This window comes from Rhinatrema bivittatum, chromosome 4 (assembly GCF_901001135.1).
Source record: "Rhinatrema bivittatum chromosome 4, aRhiBiv1.1, whole genome shotgun sequence".
Lineage (NCBI taxonomy): Eukaryota > Metazoa > Chordata > Amphibia > Gymnophiona > Rhinatrematidae > Rhinatrema > Rhinatrema bivittatum.
The window spans coordinates 197,807,183-197,823,755 of NC_042618.1; the positions used below are offsets into that span (position 1 = coordinate 197,807,183).

The following is a 16,573-nucleotide window of genomic DNA, read 5'->3' on the forward strand; positions in this document are numbered from 1 at the left end:
CAAAGATTTGAAAATGCCAATCTGTACTGTTCAAACTCTGAGCAAGAAATGGAAAACTATGGGTTTGGTTAATACCAAGAAAGAGTTCAGAGATAACTGCCAGGAAAATTTTGTTGGGCTACAAAGAAAAACCCACAAGCCACTTCTACTAAACTACAGGCTTCTCTGTGAAACAAAGTGGTGTGGGTGTCTCAGCATGCACAATAAGGAGATGCTTGAACAAAAATGGGCTGCATGCTAGAGCTGCCAGAAAAAAAGCCATTGCTGTACTAATGCCATAAAAGAGCCTGCGTACCAAACAGCACCTAGAGAAGCCTCAAAACTTCTGGAACAAAATAATTCAGAGTGATGAGACCAAAATTCAACTTTACGGTCACAACTGTAAATGCTATATTTTGAGAGTAATCAACACCATCCTTACTGTGAAGCATGGAGGTGGATCTCTGCTGTTTTGTTTTTTGGGTTTTTTTTTTTGGGGGGGGGGGTGATGAATGCAGCATCTTAAAAAATATTGGAGGAGAATTTGCATTCATCAACCAGGAAGCTGCATATGGAGCACACTTGGACTTTACAAAATGACATTGATCTGAAACATAAAGCAAGTGTACCCTTCAGTAGCTACAGTAGAAGAAAATGAAGGTTTTGGAGTGGCCATCAGTCTCCTGAGCTCAACATCACTGAGCCACTTTGGGGAGAACTCAAACATGCAGTTCATGCTAGACAACCAAAGAATCGATAGGATCTGGAGGCTTTTTCCCAAGAGGAATGGGCAGCTATATCACATGAGAAAATAAAGGGCCTCATTCACAACTCTCACAAGACTGCAAGCTGTTTTTGATGCAGAAGGGGGCAAAACACAATATTAAGAAATAAGGGTATGCAAACTTTTGAACAGGACCATTTTATTATTTCCTTTATTGCTGAGGTTTGTTTAATGATTGTGCTATTTTGTGATGCATAATAGTTTAATTTGAAACACATTAACAATAGACGTGTTTTGTCTGATCACTCCTGTTTTCATAAAATGCTACACATTTCAAATTCTGCCAGAGGTAAGTAAACCTATGAGCACAACTGTATCTAACATAGCAATAGTCAACAAGAATGTCAAAACTCTCTTTGCAGAGAGAGAAGGAGGTGTGGAACCTTCACAAAAAAATCCTATATGCCAGTAGTGCATGTCCATGAAAAATTAGGGATTATGTCTCATTGCCACCTTCTAAATTGTTTCTGATCTATGCATCCAGCTGTTGGAAGTTTTTTTTCTCAGTACAGATGTGGACGTTTATTCTTGCTTTTCTGACAAAATCAGAGCTAGGAGGTCCTTTGTACAATGCAGCAAAGCCAAGACTATCCCCTCCTATGCCTGATGCCCTGGAACATTTTGTATCCATGTCAGACATCACTGTTGGGTTAGAGACATGCTCTAAAGTGGACCGTACCAACCTTAGGGAACGTCAGGACCTTCCTGACAAGAGCTGATTCAATCACTAGGAGTGGTGGTGTCAAGTCATAATTGAGTGCTGATATTTCTCATGATTTCAATTGGCTCATATAGTTCCTAGTAACAATACAACTTTTTGTGAAAACCCAGTATTTGTCTAGAAGATCTTGTTAACCTTAGAAGTAAAATTATAAAATGTATATTACAGGTTATTTTAGCCTACTCTTATTAGTAGATACTAATCGCAGGCCCTGCTCTCTGTAACATCAGAGACCATAGCACAGGTTATCCTCCAACACTTGGCCACATGACTCACATGTTTCATTACTTGTATCACTTACCTCCATTCGGTCTTCTACCACTACTGTGAAACTTTTCTGAAAGTGAGTTCAACTGTAATCACATCTGGAAAATTCAAGCCCAAGGTTTGCTCATTTTGTTAATGAATGAAATTGACTCTCTCACTCCTGCTCCCAAAGACCCTAGTAATTAAGGATCACATGTACAGAAGCATGGTTGCCATTTTAACAAAGATTTTCAGGTCTGAGGAGTGAAAGTGGGAGTGATAATTTTGTAATCTCTGCAGCCAGCGCCCTCCGCGGTCGTGCTTTGCGCATTTGAGGAGGGAACTTGTGCTGCCTTCTACTCACAGAACCCTCAACCCGTTTGGGTTTGGTTTTTTTGCCTGTGTCAAAGAAGAGAAACAGGACCTGGGGAATCCGAGGTTCACTGGATATTATCCATTCACAACCCCCCACCCCCACCCAACCATCGCATAACTCTTACTACTTCGGTCATGAGTATAATATGGAAAAATTAGGCCTGTATCTTCCTTGGACTGGAAGGTCTCTGCTAACAGCTTTGAGGCCAAAGCAAGTTAATGCAGTCCTATGTCATTTCCTCTACCTCTGCCGGTTTTTGCTTCCAGCAGTCTTCAACCATGCAAGAAGCACAGCTAAGTCATTCAGAGGTGGCCCTTTGCCATCAAATTCACATCCTCCTTTGTTTTTATCGAGGATGGAAACGGGAAAGGATTCTTGTGCTTGTGATAAACCTCTTTTCCTCAGAAGAACGTTGGGAGTGGAGTGGAAAATATCACCAGAAAACAGAGGTGAAAGAGCCCATGTTGGAGGGCATGGGAGGGCAGATGTACACGTCTGTGCTGAGAATCTCGGAGTGTGTGCAACAGAAGCTGGAGATTTACTTCATAAGGACGAGGTCGTGGAGTCCACCACCTCCCGGCCATTGCACACTGTGGGCACATACTGAGAAGTGGAACCTGTGAGGGAATAAAGGAAGACAGAAGGACAGAGCTACAACAATGTCAAATGTTCATCTGTTTTGGTTTTTTTTGTATTTCTTGACCCCAGTCTCTTATCTATCACATATGACATGTCAGTTATGTTCCTAATTTTCGCACTTTCTTTTATAGCCAGTGGCATGTGGTCGGGTTCTTCCAAGGGATTCAGTGAAGCCACAGCCCTTCTTGCCTTTTTTGTTTTATCTTGAGGTTGCATCATCAGCCTGCACAGGCCAAGAAAACAATGTGACTTAGCCTGCGCAAGCCTGTTACATTTTGGCGGCTTGTGGGACGCTGCTGCACTCTCCTCGATGCCGCCAGCAGCCTCCTTCGTGGCACACACCCCTGACCACCCTGTGTGTGTGGCAGGATGCTGCCGGAACTGCCCCCTCCAGCTCCAGCCTTGGCATGGACTTGCCCGATTCTTCTATATTTAAAGGGCCTGTGGCAGGAAAACACTGAGGCGCCCAGAGATGACGACATCCTCAGCCCTAGAAAACGGCCCAGCAGACGTCCGTACCTTGCCTCAGCAACAGATCCTCCTACCTAGTGTTGTGCATGCATGTTTGCTTTTTGTCCTTCCAGCCTGCCCTGTCTTGTCTAACCTTGCCTCATCTTTCCAGCCTGTTCTGCATTATCCTTGTCTTCTCTTCGGATTGGCTACTGGAACTGATCCTTTGCCTGGGCACTGACTACTCTGGATTGCCACTTGCCACTGACCCCTTGCCTGGACATTGACCTTGTTTGCTTGCTGCCTGCTTCTGACCCTAGACTACCACCTACCCTGTTCTCTGAGAGACTCTCGTTTAAGTCCTTCTGGCCCCCCAGGACCCGAGGGCTCAATCTGCCGTGAAAAGGGCTGGTAAAGGTGAAGCTCTAGACCAGTCTACTGCCAGAGATCCTCCATCAGATGTCTGTGAGGGCCTAGAGAGGTCGCCTACAGGCTGCGTCAACCTCATCACAGCAGCAAGGGTCCACTTCACTTATAAAGCCCATCAGAGGTGAAGACTGACATCAGTCCACACAAGTGAAGAAGATAGTGTGGCTCAGGCTGTGCAAGCCCACTGGAGGCGCCAAAGCAGAGACTGTGGAATTGGTCTGTGCAGGACAAGAGGATGGTAAAATTTGGCCTGTGCAGAACAAATGAAAGCACCAAAGTGAAGACTAGCGTCATCGGCCCACGCAGACTGAGAGAACAGTGTGACTCAGCCTGCGTGGGACAAATGGAAGTGAAGGCTATGGCGCAGCTCGTGGGGGAAGTTAGGCACTGTAAGCCCAACAAGTGATGTCACAGTGATCATAGGCATGGAGAGGCATGAAAAGCAAAAAAGGAGGAGAGCCTAGTGGGGACCACTAGTGGCTGAAGAAAAGTGGAGAGACACCCTGTATCTGTGTGTGTGTGTGAGAGAGAGAGGGAGCATATAATATGTGTGCAAGAGTAAGAACATGTGAGTGGGCGCATGTAGCAGTGCATATGTGACTGGAAGTTAGTATGTAAGTGGAAGCATGTAAGAGAGTGTATGAATGAGTGCATGTGTGTGATCATATGTGAGAACATGAATATTCATGTGTACTAGTGTTTTGTATTTTGAGAGAGAAGAAAGTGTGTGCCCCTACTAATCCACAACAATCTCAGGTTGATTGGAAATCAAAGGTTCCTATTTACAGAGAGTGGAGAATTTTTTTTATCCTTGTTTTAATTATTTGGTGATGTTTGTGTCTGCTGTTCTGAAATATTATATTGGTGTTTGGGAAATTATTAAAAATGTTCTAATCATCAGCTAGTTTGAAATTTATTTTTTATTAGTATAGTTTTAATATTTATAATAAATATAAAAATCACTCATAACTAAATTTCTTGATTTTATTGTTTGATGTTTCTGGTTTTCCATTGTTGTACTGCATAGCATCTGGCTTTTTGTGGTTTCATTTGTTTTTGTCCGCATGTTTCTATTTATGTTATGATTTCTTTATTCTCTGTCTGAGGATCTTCCTGTGCTCTGCATGTGTGACTGAGGTGAGGTATTTTGCTAGAATGTAGTTTGTTTAGGGATTTAAAGCTGCCTGGCTTTTTCTGTTTTTCTGATTAGGTTTATTGCTGTTTTAGGATCCAGCATAATATTTGTATTGTTGCCTTCTCATAGCTTGTTACTGTTTGAGTGCTGTTTTGATATGGGAGGTTTATTCTATTGTAATTTAATTTTAATGTAACTTGTGGCTTTTGGAGGGCCAAGCCCACAATCAACATGCATTATAATATCATATGGGTTCTAAGTGTCATCATTTGCAGGTTTTTCTGGTTGGCACCACAGTACTGCATATAAATATAACATGTTGTAAGTGAGATTTTTACTGGAGAAGATTGTACTCTATCCTTTTTCATGTAAAATGTGTTAATAAAAAGGACCTAGGATGGAGCAGAGGGGCTGGGGAAGGGCAGTGAAAGACCGATTGATGGAGCTGCAGTTGAGGGGAGAACCTAGGATGGTGTTGGAGACTGGAGGACAAGACCTAGGATTTTTCATGGGAGATTAAAGAATTGTGGTGTTCCTTTTATTTGCAAAGCAGTGCAATAAGCAAATCTTTCCAAACTTATACCACAGACACTACCATGAAAAAATCTCACTCTTTGACGTTTAGTCTCACTTGTTTGGACAGTAAATCTCACTCTTTGGGATGGGGGAGAGGGAAAGGTAGTTGGTTGACAGGACGGGAAGGAGGGAGAGGGAAAGTTAGATGATTAGGCAATGGGGTGGAAGTCCCCTTCTTTGAATGTCTCCACACGCCACTGGTTGTAGCCCTTCTACAATTGTCACTAATCATTGAAGAGGACTAGGGCTAGCAGCCATCCCTGTGGCATGTTGGTCACTTTCCCTTCATCAGCGTGGACCCTATTCACCACCACGCTTTTTTGTTGCTTAACCAACTTGTCGTTCGGAGGTCCATATTCAGAGGCATTTAGCCGGATAACCCATAAGCTACACTTTAGCCAGATATCTCATTAGCTGACTAAAATTTAGCTGGATAACTTAGGGGCATTCTGGGAGCGTTTCTGGGAGATAACTTATCCAACTAACTCTAGTAATGCCATAGAGCTGTCCTAAAATTAGCCATCTACATTCAATTGTATGGCTGCATTACTGAATATCTCTCCAAAGTTAGCCAGATAAGTATACCGGCTAACTTTGCAATCTGGCCAGTTACTGAAGATGGACTATCCAGTTTATAATTTTCTTTGCAACTCCCCCCCCCCCTGGCAAGTTTGCTCATCAGTCTTCCTTGTGGAATGGTGTAAAAGGCCTTACTGTAGTCCAGCCAGCTGACATCTATTATACCTACACCCTGGTCCCTGATTTACGTTTCTACTCATTTCATCCAATCACATTTGCCAAGATCCTGCCTTTGTGCAATCTTATTGCCTTTCATTCTATAACCCACTTCCTATATCTACAACATATTGCACTATTATGTGCTTAAGTAGCGTTTCCCTTACTTTGCCCACCCTGACTGCAGACTAACAGCTTTCTAGTTTTCTGCTTTCGCTTTGTTCCCACCCTGTTGCAAGAGAGCTGGGAGGAGTATAATTGGTACCTTCTTAAGCTGATTCAGTATTTTGGGATCTAGCCAGTCAGGACTCATTGGCTGCTTGCAGTAGTGCTCTCAGCAAATGGTAATGTGTTCATCCCACAGAATCTTAAAGCCTTGCCTTTCTGCCTATCACTCTCTCTCGCTGTAGTGTGAAAGCCAAGTAACAACAGGTGTCAAAGATCTTGAATTTCCTCTGAACCTTCTTCTCAATAACCCTGTCCCTTTTTAATTTGGACTCTCTTAGTCTTCCTCTTTTCACTTTCAGGTCAAAAAGCATTTGTCCCTTCTTTTACAGAGGGAAAAATGTACTTCTCTGCTTGAGCCTTTCCCACTCTAAGCACTTTTCCTGACCCCCTAATGCAACTGTGATGTGATTTCAGTGCTGCTCAGGCATTATTCCAGTCATTTGGCATATTGTAGGTACTCCCCAGTGCTGAAGTTAAAAACATAATGAGAAAAAAAAAATCTCAAACCTGCTATAAGAGGTTTGGTAGACTTGGGGCAATGTCTGTGTGTGTATAAATCTCTGTCTATACTGTAGGTAGGAGGAGAGCCCCCTCGCTTATTATACTATTCTCATTCCCCCACCCACACTTATGGTATCCCTTTCCTCTAATAACTCATTGTAGAAGACTTCCCTTACCCTACCCATCTCCTCCCTTAAATCACCATAGAAAAGGACATTCACCATGCCCCTCTCCCTCAACTACCACAGACAATTTTTCATCTTGCCCCTCTCCTCCAGTAACACACTATAGAAGGAGCCTCTTATCATGCTTATCCATTTTACTCATTGTTATACTCAACCAATCGATTCATGTATCAGCAGAGGAACCCTCCATTCTCCATAGCTCCTGTCTTGTTCATAAGCAAAGTAACATCGTCCTCAGGTAGTTTTTCCTGCCAGGCTCCCCACTACCCCTGGGATCCCCTTGTGCTCCTTTCTCTCACTCACCATGGGAGCAGGCAGAGCCTGCTGCAGTGACACTGAAGCGATTTGTCGCGACGCGGTGGCTGGCAACATTCTTCTGTGGCTGGAAGAGGATGACATGCAGCTTTGGAGTGAAGAGGCAGCCAAGGACTACTGAGCCACTCAGACTTATGGAGATGCACATTGTGGTTGTCTGAACCTGTGAGAAGAGAAGGAGCTTAGATGAAACTTTCAAAGTTCTTGGGGGGGGAAAAAAAAAAAAAAAAAGCAAGCAACAGCGTGGCCAAGTTACGAGTTTGTGGAGAGAGGCGTTAGCCTAGCTCTGGCTTTGGGACAGCCCTCTCTACATATGTACGTTTTAGTTCCTATAGTGCTAGTTTTATATGGAAGAAAGACTACATCTACCACAATGGATTGAGATGTGTAAGGTCAAAAACTAGGACTAGCCAAAAGTTTCCTCCATAAATGCTACTTTTTCAGCACTGAAGCAATTCTGCTAATGTCTTGTTTGTAGGCTTTCATCATCTCTGCTCCCCTCAAAAATACTGGGTTTGTTTCACAAAGTAATTTAAGAAGGCGATAGAGCAGGGCTTCCCAAAGCTGTCCTGATGCCCCCAGACCCAGTCAGGTTTTCTAGATATCCACCATGAATAGTCATGAGAGAAATCTGCATATCGTGGAGACTCAGTATCTACAAATTATGCCATGCATCTTCTTTGTGGCTATCCTGAAAACCCAACTGGCTGTGGTGTCCCCAGGACAAGTTCAGGAAGCCCGGTGCTAAAGTAACTTTACTATATCAGTTAACCGTACATGAGGTACATCTACTATGTTGCTCCCACAGTTAAAGTGAATCTGAATTAGGGCTGCCAACTGAGGCCTTAGGGGGAAAAAAAAAAAACCAGCCAAGCCTTGGACCTAGGCTTCTCTCTTCTTCCTTGACCTCCGTGAACCTGGGCCCCTTCTTCTTCACTGCTACCACCCCTGAACCTGGGTTCTTTCTGCACAACATGCCCCTCCCCCCTTCCCCAGCTGGAGCTGGGTTCCTTCTTCCTATATGGTCTGACCTCAGTTCTGCTCCAGCAGTTGGGAAAGAGCAGTGTCAGCACATGAGTGAGCAGAGGGACTTTGAGCCCAGCACATTTGTGCTTACAGTCTCCACCGTGGCTCTGCCTCACACTCTTACACATGTTTCCATTGCAAGCAGAAGCATGAATGGGAGAAGAGGGCAAGCCCGCTGTGGGGCCTATGAGTGCACACACGTGCTAGACTGACAGGCCCCATGCTTGAACGTACTGGTGCCACTCTTTCGGCATTGACAGAGCAGTGTCTGAGGTCTGGTCACAAGAGGGAGAAGGACTTGTGCTAGGGTAAGTTGACTGGGGGGGAAAGAAAGTAGTGGTGTTGGGGATCTTGGTGCAAAGTGTCTTCTCCTGGGGAAGCCAATGGTGAATGCATTGCCAGCATTTACAGTGCTGGTTTTAAAGTCCTGCCGGCTGCCAGCCTCCATTAAAAGGAAAAGGCCAATTGGCAACTCTAAACAGGTGCCGCTTTTAGTCTATATAAGTCCCTGTTATGAATTGGGCCCTTATCTAGTAGCCATGATAAGCACATTGCCTTTAAACCAAAAGATTTCTACATTAGAGGATTTTCCATTGGTTGCATCTTCTTCATTATAAACTGAACATTTTGCTTCTAGCACCTGCTACAGGAGCCAGAAAGGCATTTCATATGTCCACCACCCTTCCTGTGAAAAAAAATATTTCCTATTCTTGAGTCTACCCTTTTCGGTCTTCATGTCATGAGCCCTAATTCTACAACTTCCTTTTCATTGAAACAAAGTTTACATCTTGTGCATTATCAATATCTTGCAGGTAGATGACTATCTACATGGCCATATATTTCTTTGACCATATAGAGTAGGACTTGGAGTCAGAGGCGATGGAGCAGGACTTCATGGATTTGGGGTTGCTGTAGTTGGCTCTTTCTGATTATGAGCACTATCTCCGTTGACAGAAACTTTACTGCCTTGAGAGACCAGTGCCAACACTCAACTCAGGAAATTACATTTTCCCCATTTGTGGTGAAGTTTTTAAAGCAACCTGTGGTTGGTTTTGTTGTAACCATGGTTGGGGAGGATATGTTGTTGTACACATCTCTGAATGGTAATTATTCTTTCTTTCAGGTCATAGCTGCTGCCTTGGGTGACCCCCAAACACATTTCTTGTGGGGGAATCTACTGGAGTCTGTTATATGTCCTGCAGCATAGAACTCTTATATTGATCTGGGTGACTTTTTTTGAAGGTTCCTGGAGGTCACCCCTGGAAGAACAAAATAGGCTCTGGCTGGTTCTAAACTGATGATGGTTGGAGTGAGCTCTAGTCTCTTGCCCCAGCATAAACAGACTCCAGTAGATCCCCCACAAGAAATGAGTTTGGGGTCATCCATGGCAGTGGCTATAACCTGAAAGGGAGAATAGTTACCATTCACCTCTCTCCATCACTCTAACTCCTGTAGCACAACCTCTTAAATTCTTTTCATCTTTCATCTGATTCACATCCCTCCATTTTTAGTTTTACTCTGCCCTTGATTATCTCCTCTGTGTCTTTCATCTCCCTATCCCTTTTCAGCCTTCTTACCCTCTCTGTCTTCTTCCCTTTTTTTTTTTTCAAACCTTTCTAGACTTTTCTTTCAATGTCCTTCTCTTTCTCAGCCTTCCTCTGAGGTGTTCAGAAGATGGAATAAGTGCTAGGTCCTTCAGGTGTGAGAGGCCTGAAACAGTTGGTACCTTTCACACTGGCCTAAAGATGGCTCTGAAAGAATGATAGGAGGGGGAAAAGTTGATGGCTATTACTTGGGGTAGATGTAGGAAGATGCAGAGTGAGGAAGGACAGGAAGGGGAAAGACTGATGGTTAGTAGGAATGTGCATATTAAATATTTTTATTTTGGTTAGTTTGTTTAATTCCCGGGGGGATGGGAGCTAGATGTCTATATGGGCATAGAACAATATAGTGCCAGTGACCCTGAGTCCAATGCCATTTTCTTGATGTCAAATTTGGCACCAGTCTCTGGGTCAGCTAGCACTATTTTAAAAGGGAAGCCCATGGAGAAAGAATGACTGACCATCACTCTTGCCTCATTAGAGGATGAGGATCTCCACAGAAGGGGTAAGTGGGGGCCAGGGTGTTTCTGGCCCTGGCATCAGCTTCCGGAGGCAGAGGCAGCTGGCTGAGCTTAGCTGAGCCCTGCAGGGAGGCCTGGCCCTGGCCCCTTTTTTTGCCTTGGGTTATTGGTGGGGTGAGGGGTAAGTAGAGGGACCTGAGGAAGCAGTGGGAGGGTCTAGGGTGACCTCGGTTTTTAATATATATATATTTTTATTTATTTTGGAATAAATCAACAATAAAACCATTCATGCAAAAATGAATGCACATACCTAATGATTATTACTCTGGGTAAATTGAGAATGTAAGGGGAGGTAGGATTGGAGGGGGAAGGTTGATGGTTATTAGTCTGGGTAGAGGGGGAGGTAGGATTGGAGGGGGAAGGTTGATGGTTATTACTCTGGGTAGATGAGTTGAGGTAGGGTTGATGGTTATTACTCTGGGTAGATGGGTGAGGTAGGATAGGAGGGGGGAAGGTTGATGGTTGTTCTGTGTATAGAGGACATGGGAAGGAGTTATATAGGAAGAGCAGGCTGATGAGCATTGTAATCCTAGGTGAAACCTACAAAACATTGGTAGACAAATGTATATCTTTACTGTACTAATTTTTCTGAAATACAGGATTTCCATGTATTCTTTTACTGAAATCTTTAATGGAATCAAAACTCCAGGGCCTTGGTGCCTCGGGTGAAAAAGCTGTGCACCACCATGTGTAAGATCCCTGAGGCAGATCTTCTCCCTAGGTTGGCTAAGCTGGACATGCTGTCGAGGTAGTATTCCCGTCCCCTGCGGGGTGGGGAAGGGAGTCCTGGTCATTGCTTGAGGGTGACCAGATCCTGGGCTAATGATTGCAGGGTTATGGAAGAAGCCCTGGGGCACAGACTCCAGCCTGGGACCATCACTGCAATGACCGACTAGCTGGGGGGGGGGGGGGGGGCAATATAAAATAGAGGAAAAATCCACTGATAAAATGAAGGCTCGTGTTGCCAGATCCCAGCCCTGGTTCCCACTGAGCTGCATGTACAAAGGAACAGGAGGAAAACTGCTGGGTTAAAAAAGAATCAGAACTTTAGTGGAGGATCCAGACTAGTCTGCTTCTTGCTCCCCACCCCTTCTCTCCCTCCTATGTCTATTCTTCTTTCTCTCCCTTCCAGTCCTTCAAACACACACCCACCCCACCCCTGGGGTTGATCCCTTTTCTCTCTCTCTCTCTCTTACGCACACACACCCCCCTACACTGACCCCTCTCTCATTCTGCAAACTGATCCTCTCTATTTCTCCCTACTTTCATCCCTTAGTCTCTCTATTGATCTCTAACACCCTCCCCAATGCCTCTGCTTATTGCCTGTGCAGCTCTCGGGGTCCCACATGAGCCCCATGGCACAACGGCTTTGCCCGGACCCAGTGTTTTGACCCTCATCACTGCTAGCACAGTACTAAGCTCTCCACTATCGTTCCTTGCTGCCTGCCTCTTCTGGTGCTGAGGCTCCTGCTGCAGCCTGCCTCCCCAGTGAGATGGGCCTACTGTAGCATCACTTGCTTTCCCTGCCTCCAATGTGTCAACACTGCAGCCTGACTCTAGCTGTGAGCCCTATGGCCCAATTCTGCATGCATATTCAAAACAGACAAAAATTGCTTATTTGTTATAATAATATTCGGAGGTCGGTATTCACTAGGTCTGTCCAGCTAAGTTTGGGACCTGGTCAGACAAACCTAAGGTTTTGAATTTTCCATGCCTCGCAAAGAATAAGCTTTAGTCAGAAAAAAGGTAAGGTGGAGGCATTCTAGAGCCAAGGTTTAACTTTAGCCACTTAAAGTTATCTGCTGAATTTCAACATTATCTGAATAAGTGTGGTCATGTCAGAGCGCTGTCCTTCTAGGTAACTCTTGTCCTTAGCTGGGTATATTCAGTAGAACATGTATCCAGTCATGTTCCAATGAATATCTGAATAAAGTTGCCTAGGTAACTTTGCCTAGATATCTTTCCCACTCACTGTTTTGACGATATAGATCCCTCAAGTTTCATCTAACTGGGAAATGTGAGAGACTGCAGTACCAGCAAAGGCCACAAAGTGTCAGTATCTTCTATTAGCAGCAGTGGTCACAAGGTGTCAGTGTTTCTGGGACAGACACCAACTGAGCATACTGTATTATTATAATAAAATATTCAGCCTCACTTGTAGATGTTGGCTCCAAGCAGCCAAGTGTGTTCTAGCTGAGCCTGTTTCACCTGCATATGCTGCGGCAACTTTGCACCCTTGGTGTGTATTTGTGCAAATAGTATATGCAGACTATTACTCTGGGTATATGGAGAATATGGGGAAAGGGTTGATGGTTATTAAGGATTTAGAGGACATGGTGTGAAGAATGATGGTGAGGAAAGTTTAATGGCTATTAGTGTGTGTCTAGACAGAGGATGTGGGAGTGGGACTGATAAAAGGGGGCAGAGTGATGTTATAACTATGTAAACAATAAATAAAGAGAGAGGACACAGGGTAAGGACTAATATTCAGGGATAGGTTGGTGTTGGGTCAGATTTGGTAACCATAGAGCAAGCTAGTTTGTTCAGCTACACCTCTCTTCAGCAAGCTGCAGTACCCACTGGTTTTATTCCTTGAAAAAAAAATAGTGTTGTAGACACGTTTCCAAAGTTCAAAAGCAAGAAGTGGGAGAGAAGAGATTTGTTACGTGGTATGGGTGTAAATTAGGACTAAGAAAAAATAAAGACCCAACTACTTGGTATGTTCTATAAACCACCCAATTTAACAGATAAGAATGGACTGAAATTACCTGTTCAGACAAAAGATGGCATGCTGCGTCAAACTCAGGTAATTATCTGGAAACTGAGAGGGATGAGGAAACGAGGAACTCAGCCAAGACGACAAGGTTTCTGGCTATGCTGGAGGTTGTAGCTGATCTCAGTGTGCATTTCTTGAATGACCAAATTACTGCTCAGAAAGTGGCATTTATGAATGATCCCTCTTCCCAGTGCTGTTGCTGGGCAATATGGTACCCTAGGCAAGAGTTTCTTTCAGAGCAACCCCTCCCTCCAAATCCCTCTGTGCACTGTGTGCAGGGAAGGCTGGAGTTCCACAATGCTGCTGCCTGCTCTGTACAGGATGGTTTGCTTTTTGTTATATTTTTTTCAAGCTTTTGTTATGCTTTATTTTATCTCTTTATTGTAGATGATTTGTGTTATGATTTTCGTAAGTCTGATAGTCAGTGCTTAGAGCAAAGGACGGCCAATTTAATAATCAATTAAATGATAGAACCCCAATCTGAGCCCTGCACCTTGAGTTCTGTAAATATTTTGTACCTATGGAAACTCCCCCAACAATGGGTGCAGAGCAGAACAAGGGTGTTTCTCCTTTAAAATCACCAGACAGATTTTTAATTGTGTTTTAGGTTTGATTCTTCACTGTTTTGTGATAGGTTTTTATATTGCGATGATATTACTATTGCATATTGTGTGTAATGAATATGTACACTGCCTCTGTTCTATAGGCGGGATATCAAAAAAAAATATATACAAAAAAATAGGTTAAAAGTTTGCTGGTGCCTTGTTCTTAGTAACAGCAGCACAAATCCCTCTACATTGTCAAATAATACAGAACCATGCAAAACAAATAAATAAAATAAAACCCCCACATACACCCAGTACTTATATAGCAAATCTGCCATATCCTGACACAATGACTGCTAAATTCAAACCTCAACAACCCTTCCTCCAAAAAGGCAGCATTGCAAATATTACAACAGGCTTCAGAACACCAATACACCTCCTCCTGGAAAAACAAAATAAGCCAGATTGCTTTAGATTCCTGCATAGAAATTACACTTTAGCAGAATACCTCTTTTGTGTTATATACACAGAATGCAAACGGACCTTCACCAAATACAGAATAAGTGATCACAAGTTAGAAATTAGAAAATGTCAACAAAAACTGAACTGTAAACCCCAAGAAGCCAGACTCTATATGCAGTGCAACACCGGAGAAATAGAACCAGAAATGCATTTCTTCCTTTAATGAGCAAAATACAAAGATGCATGTTGCCAAAGCTAACACATTCCAATTACTAAACTGAAAAAAAATGTGTTGGTCAATATTCAAAAGGGTTTGTCCGGGTGACTTCTGAGTTACCCTTACAAAGCCTAAGTTTTACATTTCCTACCCCTCTCAGCTGCAAAATTTTAGACAGGAAATGTATTTCCCAGCTAAAATTTAGCTGGATAGAAAGAGGCAGGGTGAGGTGTGTTCTGGAGGCGTGGAGTAAACTATTACTCTTCATTTCTGTAGCACTACTTGACGTTCACAATGTTGTATAAATATACATAAGAAATAGACCCTGCTCAGTGGAGCTTAAAATCTAATTAAGTCAAACATACAGGACAAAACAGAATTTGGGAATTTAATTTATTAAGAAAATGGTTAAAATCAATATGGCTGTGAACAGGAGAATCCAGGGTTAAGGTTTAAAAATCGCCTCATAAAGTTGGTTTTTTAGACTGGATTTAAATAAGGCCAGAGAGAGAGAGAGACTAATCCAAGCATACAGTGCAGCAAGGTGGAAAGTACAGAGCCTGGAGCTGGCAATTGAGGAGAAAGATGCCGATAAGGGTGACCTGTCCAATGAACAGATTTCAGCAGCAGTGTGTAGGGAGAGGTAGTGTGAGATGCAGAATGAATGTGCTTGTAGGTGAGAGAAGCTTGAACTATATGTGAGAATGGCTAGGGAGCCAATGAAGTAACTTGAATAAAGGGGTTATATGGGAGTAGCGAAACTGGTGGAAAATAAATCAAGTAGCTGAATTTTGAACGTAGTGGAGAGAGATGGTTCAGTGAGAACCTATGAGGAACAGGTTGCAGTAGTCTAAGCGGGAGGTGATGAGAATGTGGATAAGGGTTGGTAGTGTGTTCAGAAAGAAAGGGATGGATTTTTGGTGGTGATAAAGAGAAAGAAATGACACATTTAGCAGTGTTTTAGATGAGTTTAGAGAAGGAAAGAGAGGAGTTGAAGATAACCTTCGGGGTCATCTTCAAGGGCTAAAGGGGGGAGATAAGTTCTGTCTTGGCCATGTTGAGTTTAAGGTAGTAGTGGGTTTATTCAGGAAGCAAAAGCAGAGAAGCAGGCTGAGATTTAGAACTGCATTCCTATTTAAATTTCTGGTGTAGAGGTTAGATCTCAGCATCATCAGCATACAGATAGTGCTCTGATCTCTTCCCATGGCTTTCAGTACTGAAGGAACAAGTATATGGAAAGAAGACAAAAGACCCAAGACAGAGCCCTGAGACACACCAAATAATAGTGGGATAGCGATGGAGGAGGATCCACCAGAGGATACAATAAAAGTGCGGTGGAAGAGATAAGAAGAGAACCAAGACCTGATGGAGCCCCGAAATCCAAGTGAGGTTAGAGTTATCAAGGAGTAGGTGGTGATTTAAAAGTGTCAAAAGCAGTGGATAGGTCAAGAAGGTTAAGGACTTTAGCAAGGGCCGTTTCTTTCTGTGGAATGTAGAGGGTGAAAACCAGATTGGAATGGATCAAGAATGGCTTAGGATGAAAGAAACTCAAGACAGTGTTGAGTGAACAGCACATTCAAGTAGTTGGATATAAAAGGAAGGAGGGAGAAGGGATGGAAGTTAGCAGGGCAGGTAGCGAGACCAGTAAAGATTTTTTGAGGCTTCGTATGATTACAGCATGTTTTGAAGGCAGCAGGAACAGTTACAGTAGATTGAGGATGTGACAGATGGAAGAGGTGATTGCAGAGGAAACAAAGCTGAGGTGGTGGGTGGGAATGGGTAGAGAAGAGAAGATGGACAATTTCCTCCACTGTGATTTCAGAAAATGAGAGGGTGGCAGGGGCCAGCAGAAGGGCAGAGAGAAAAAGGAAGGGAGGCAGGGAAGGGGAGTTGACCTGGTTGAAAATTCAAGACTAATTTTGGAATCTTGTCAAATAAATAGGCAAGTGCAATAGCAGACTGGAAGGAAGTGAATATGAATTTGAAATGTATGATGTCAGCAAGAGTTTGGCATTTTAGCCAGAGATGTTCTGCAGAGCAGGAATGTAGAACACAAATTCTGGGGTTAAGCCCAGACTGGGGATTGGTGCACTTTTAAAGGATGGATAAAGGAAGGGGCAAAAAAC

General features: G+C 43.5%; 1 protein-coding gene across 1 annotated transcript in view; it reads right to left on the reverse strand.

Annotated features, from left to right (window-relative positions):
- Positions 1-2,649: 2,649 nt before the first annotated feature.
- Positions 2,650-16,573, reverse strand: part of GRM2 (glutamate metabotropic receptor 2) — a 64,705-nt gene continuing 50,781 nt past the window's right edge. The window contains exons 4-5 of the mRNA XM_029597465.1: positions 7,288-7,462; positions 2,650-2,723 (exon numbers count right to left, since the gene is read on the reverse strand). Of these exons, the coding sequence (XP_029453325.1) occupies positions 2,650-2,723; positions 7,288-7,462 (249 nt within the window). The remainder of the gene's footprint in view (positions 2,724-7,287; positions 7,463-16,573) is intronic.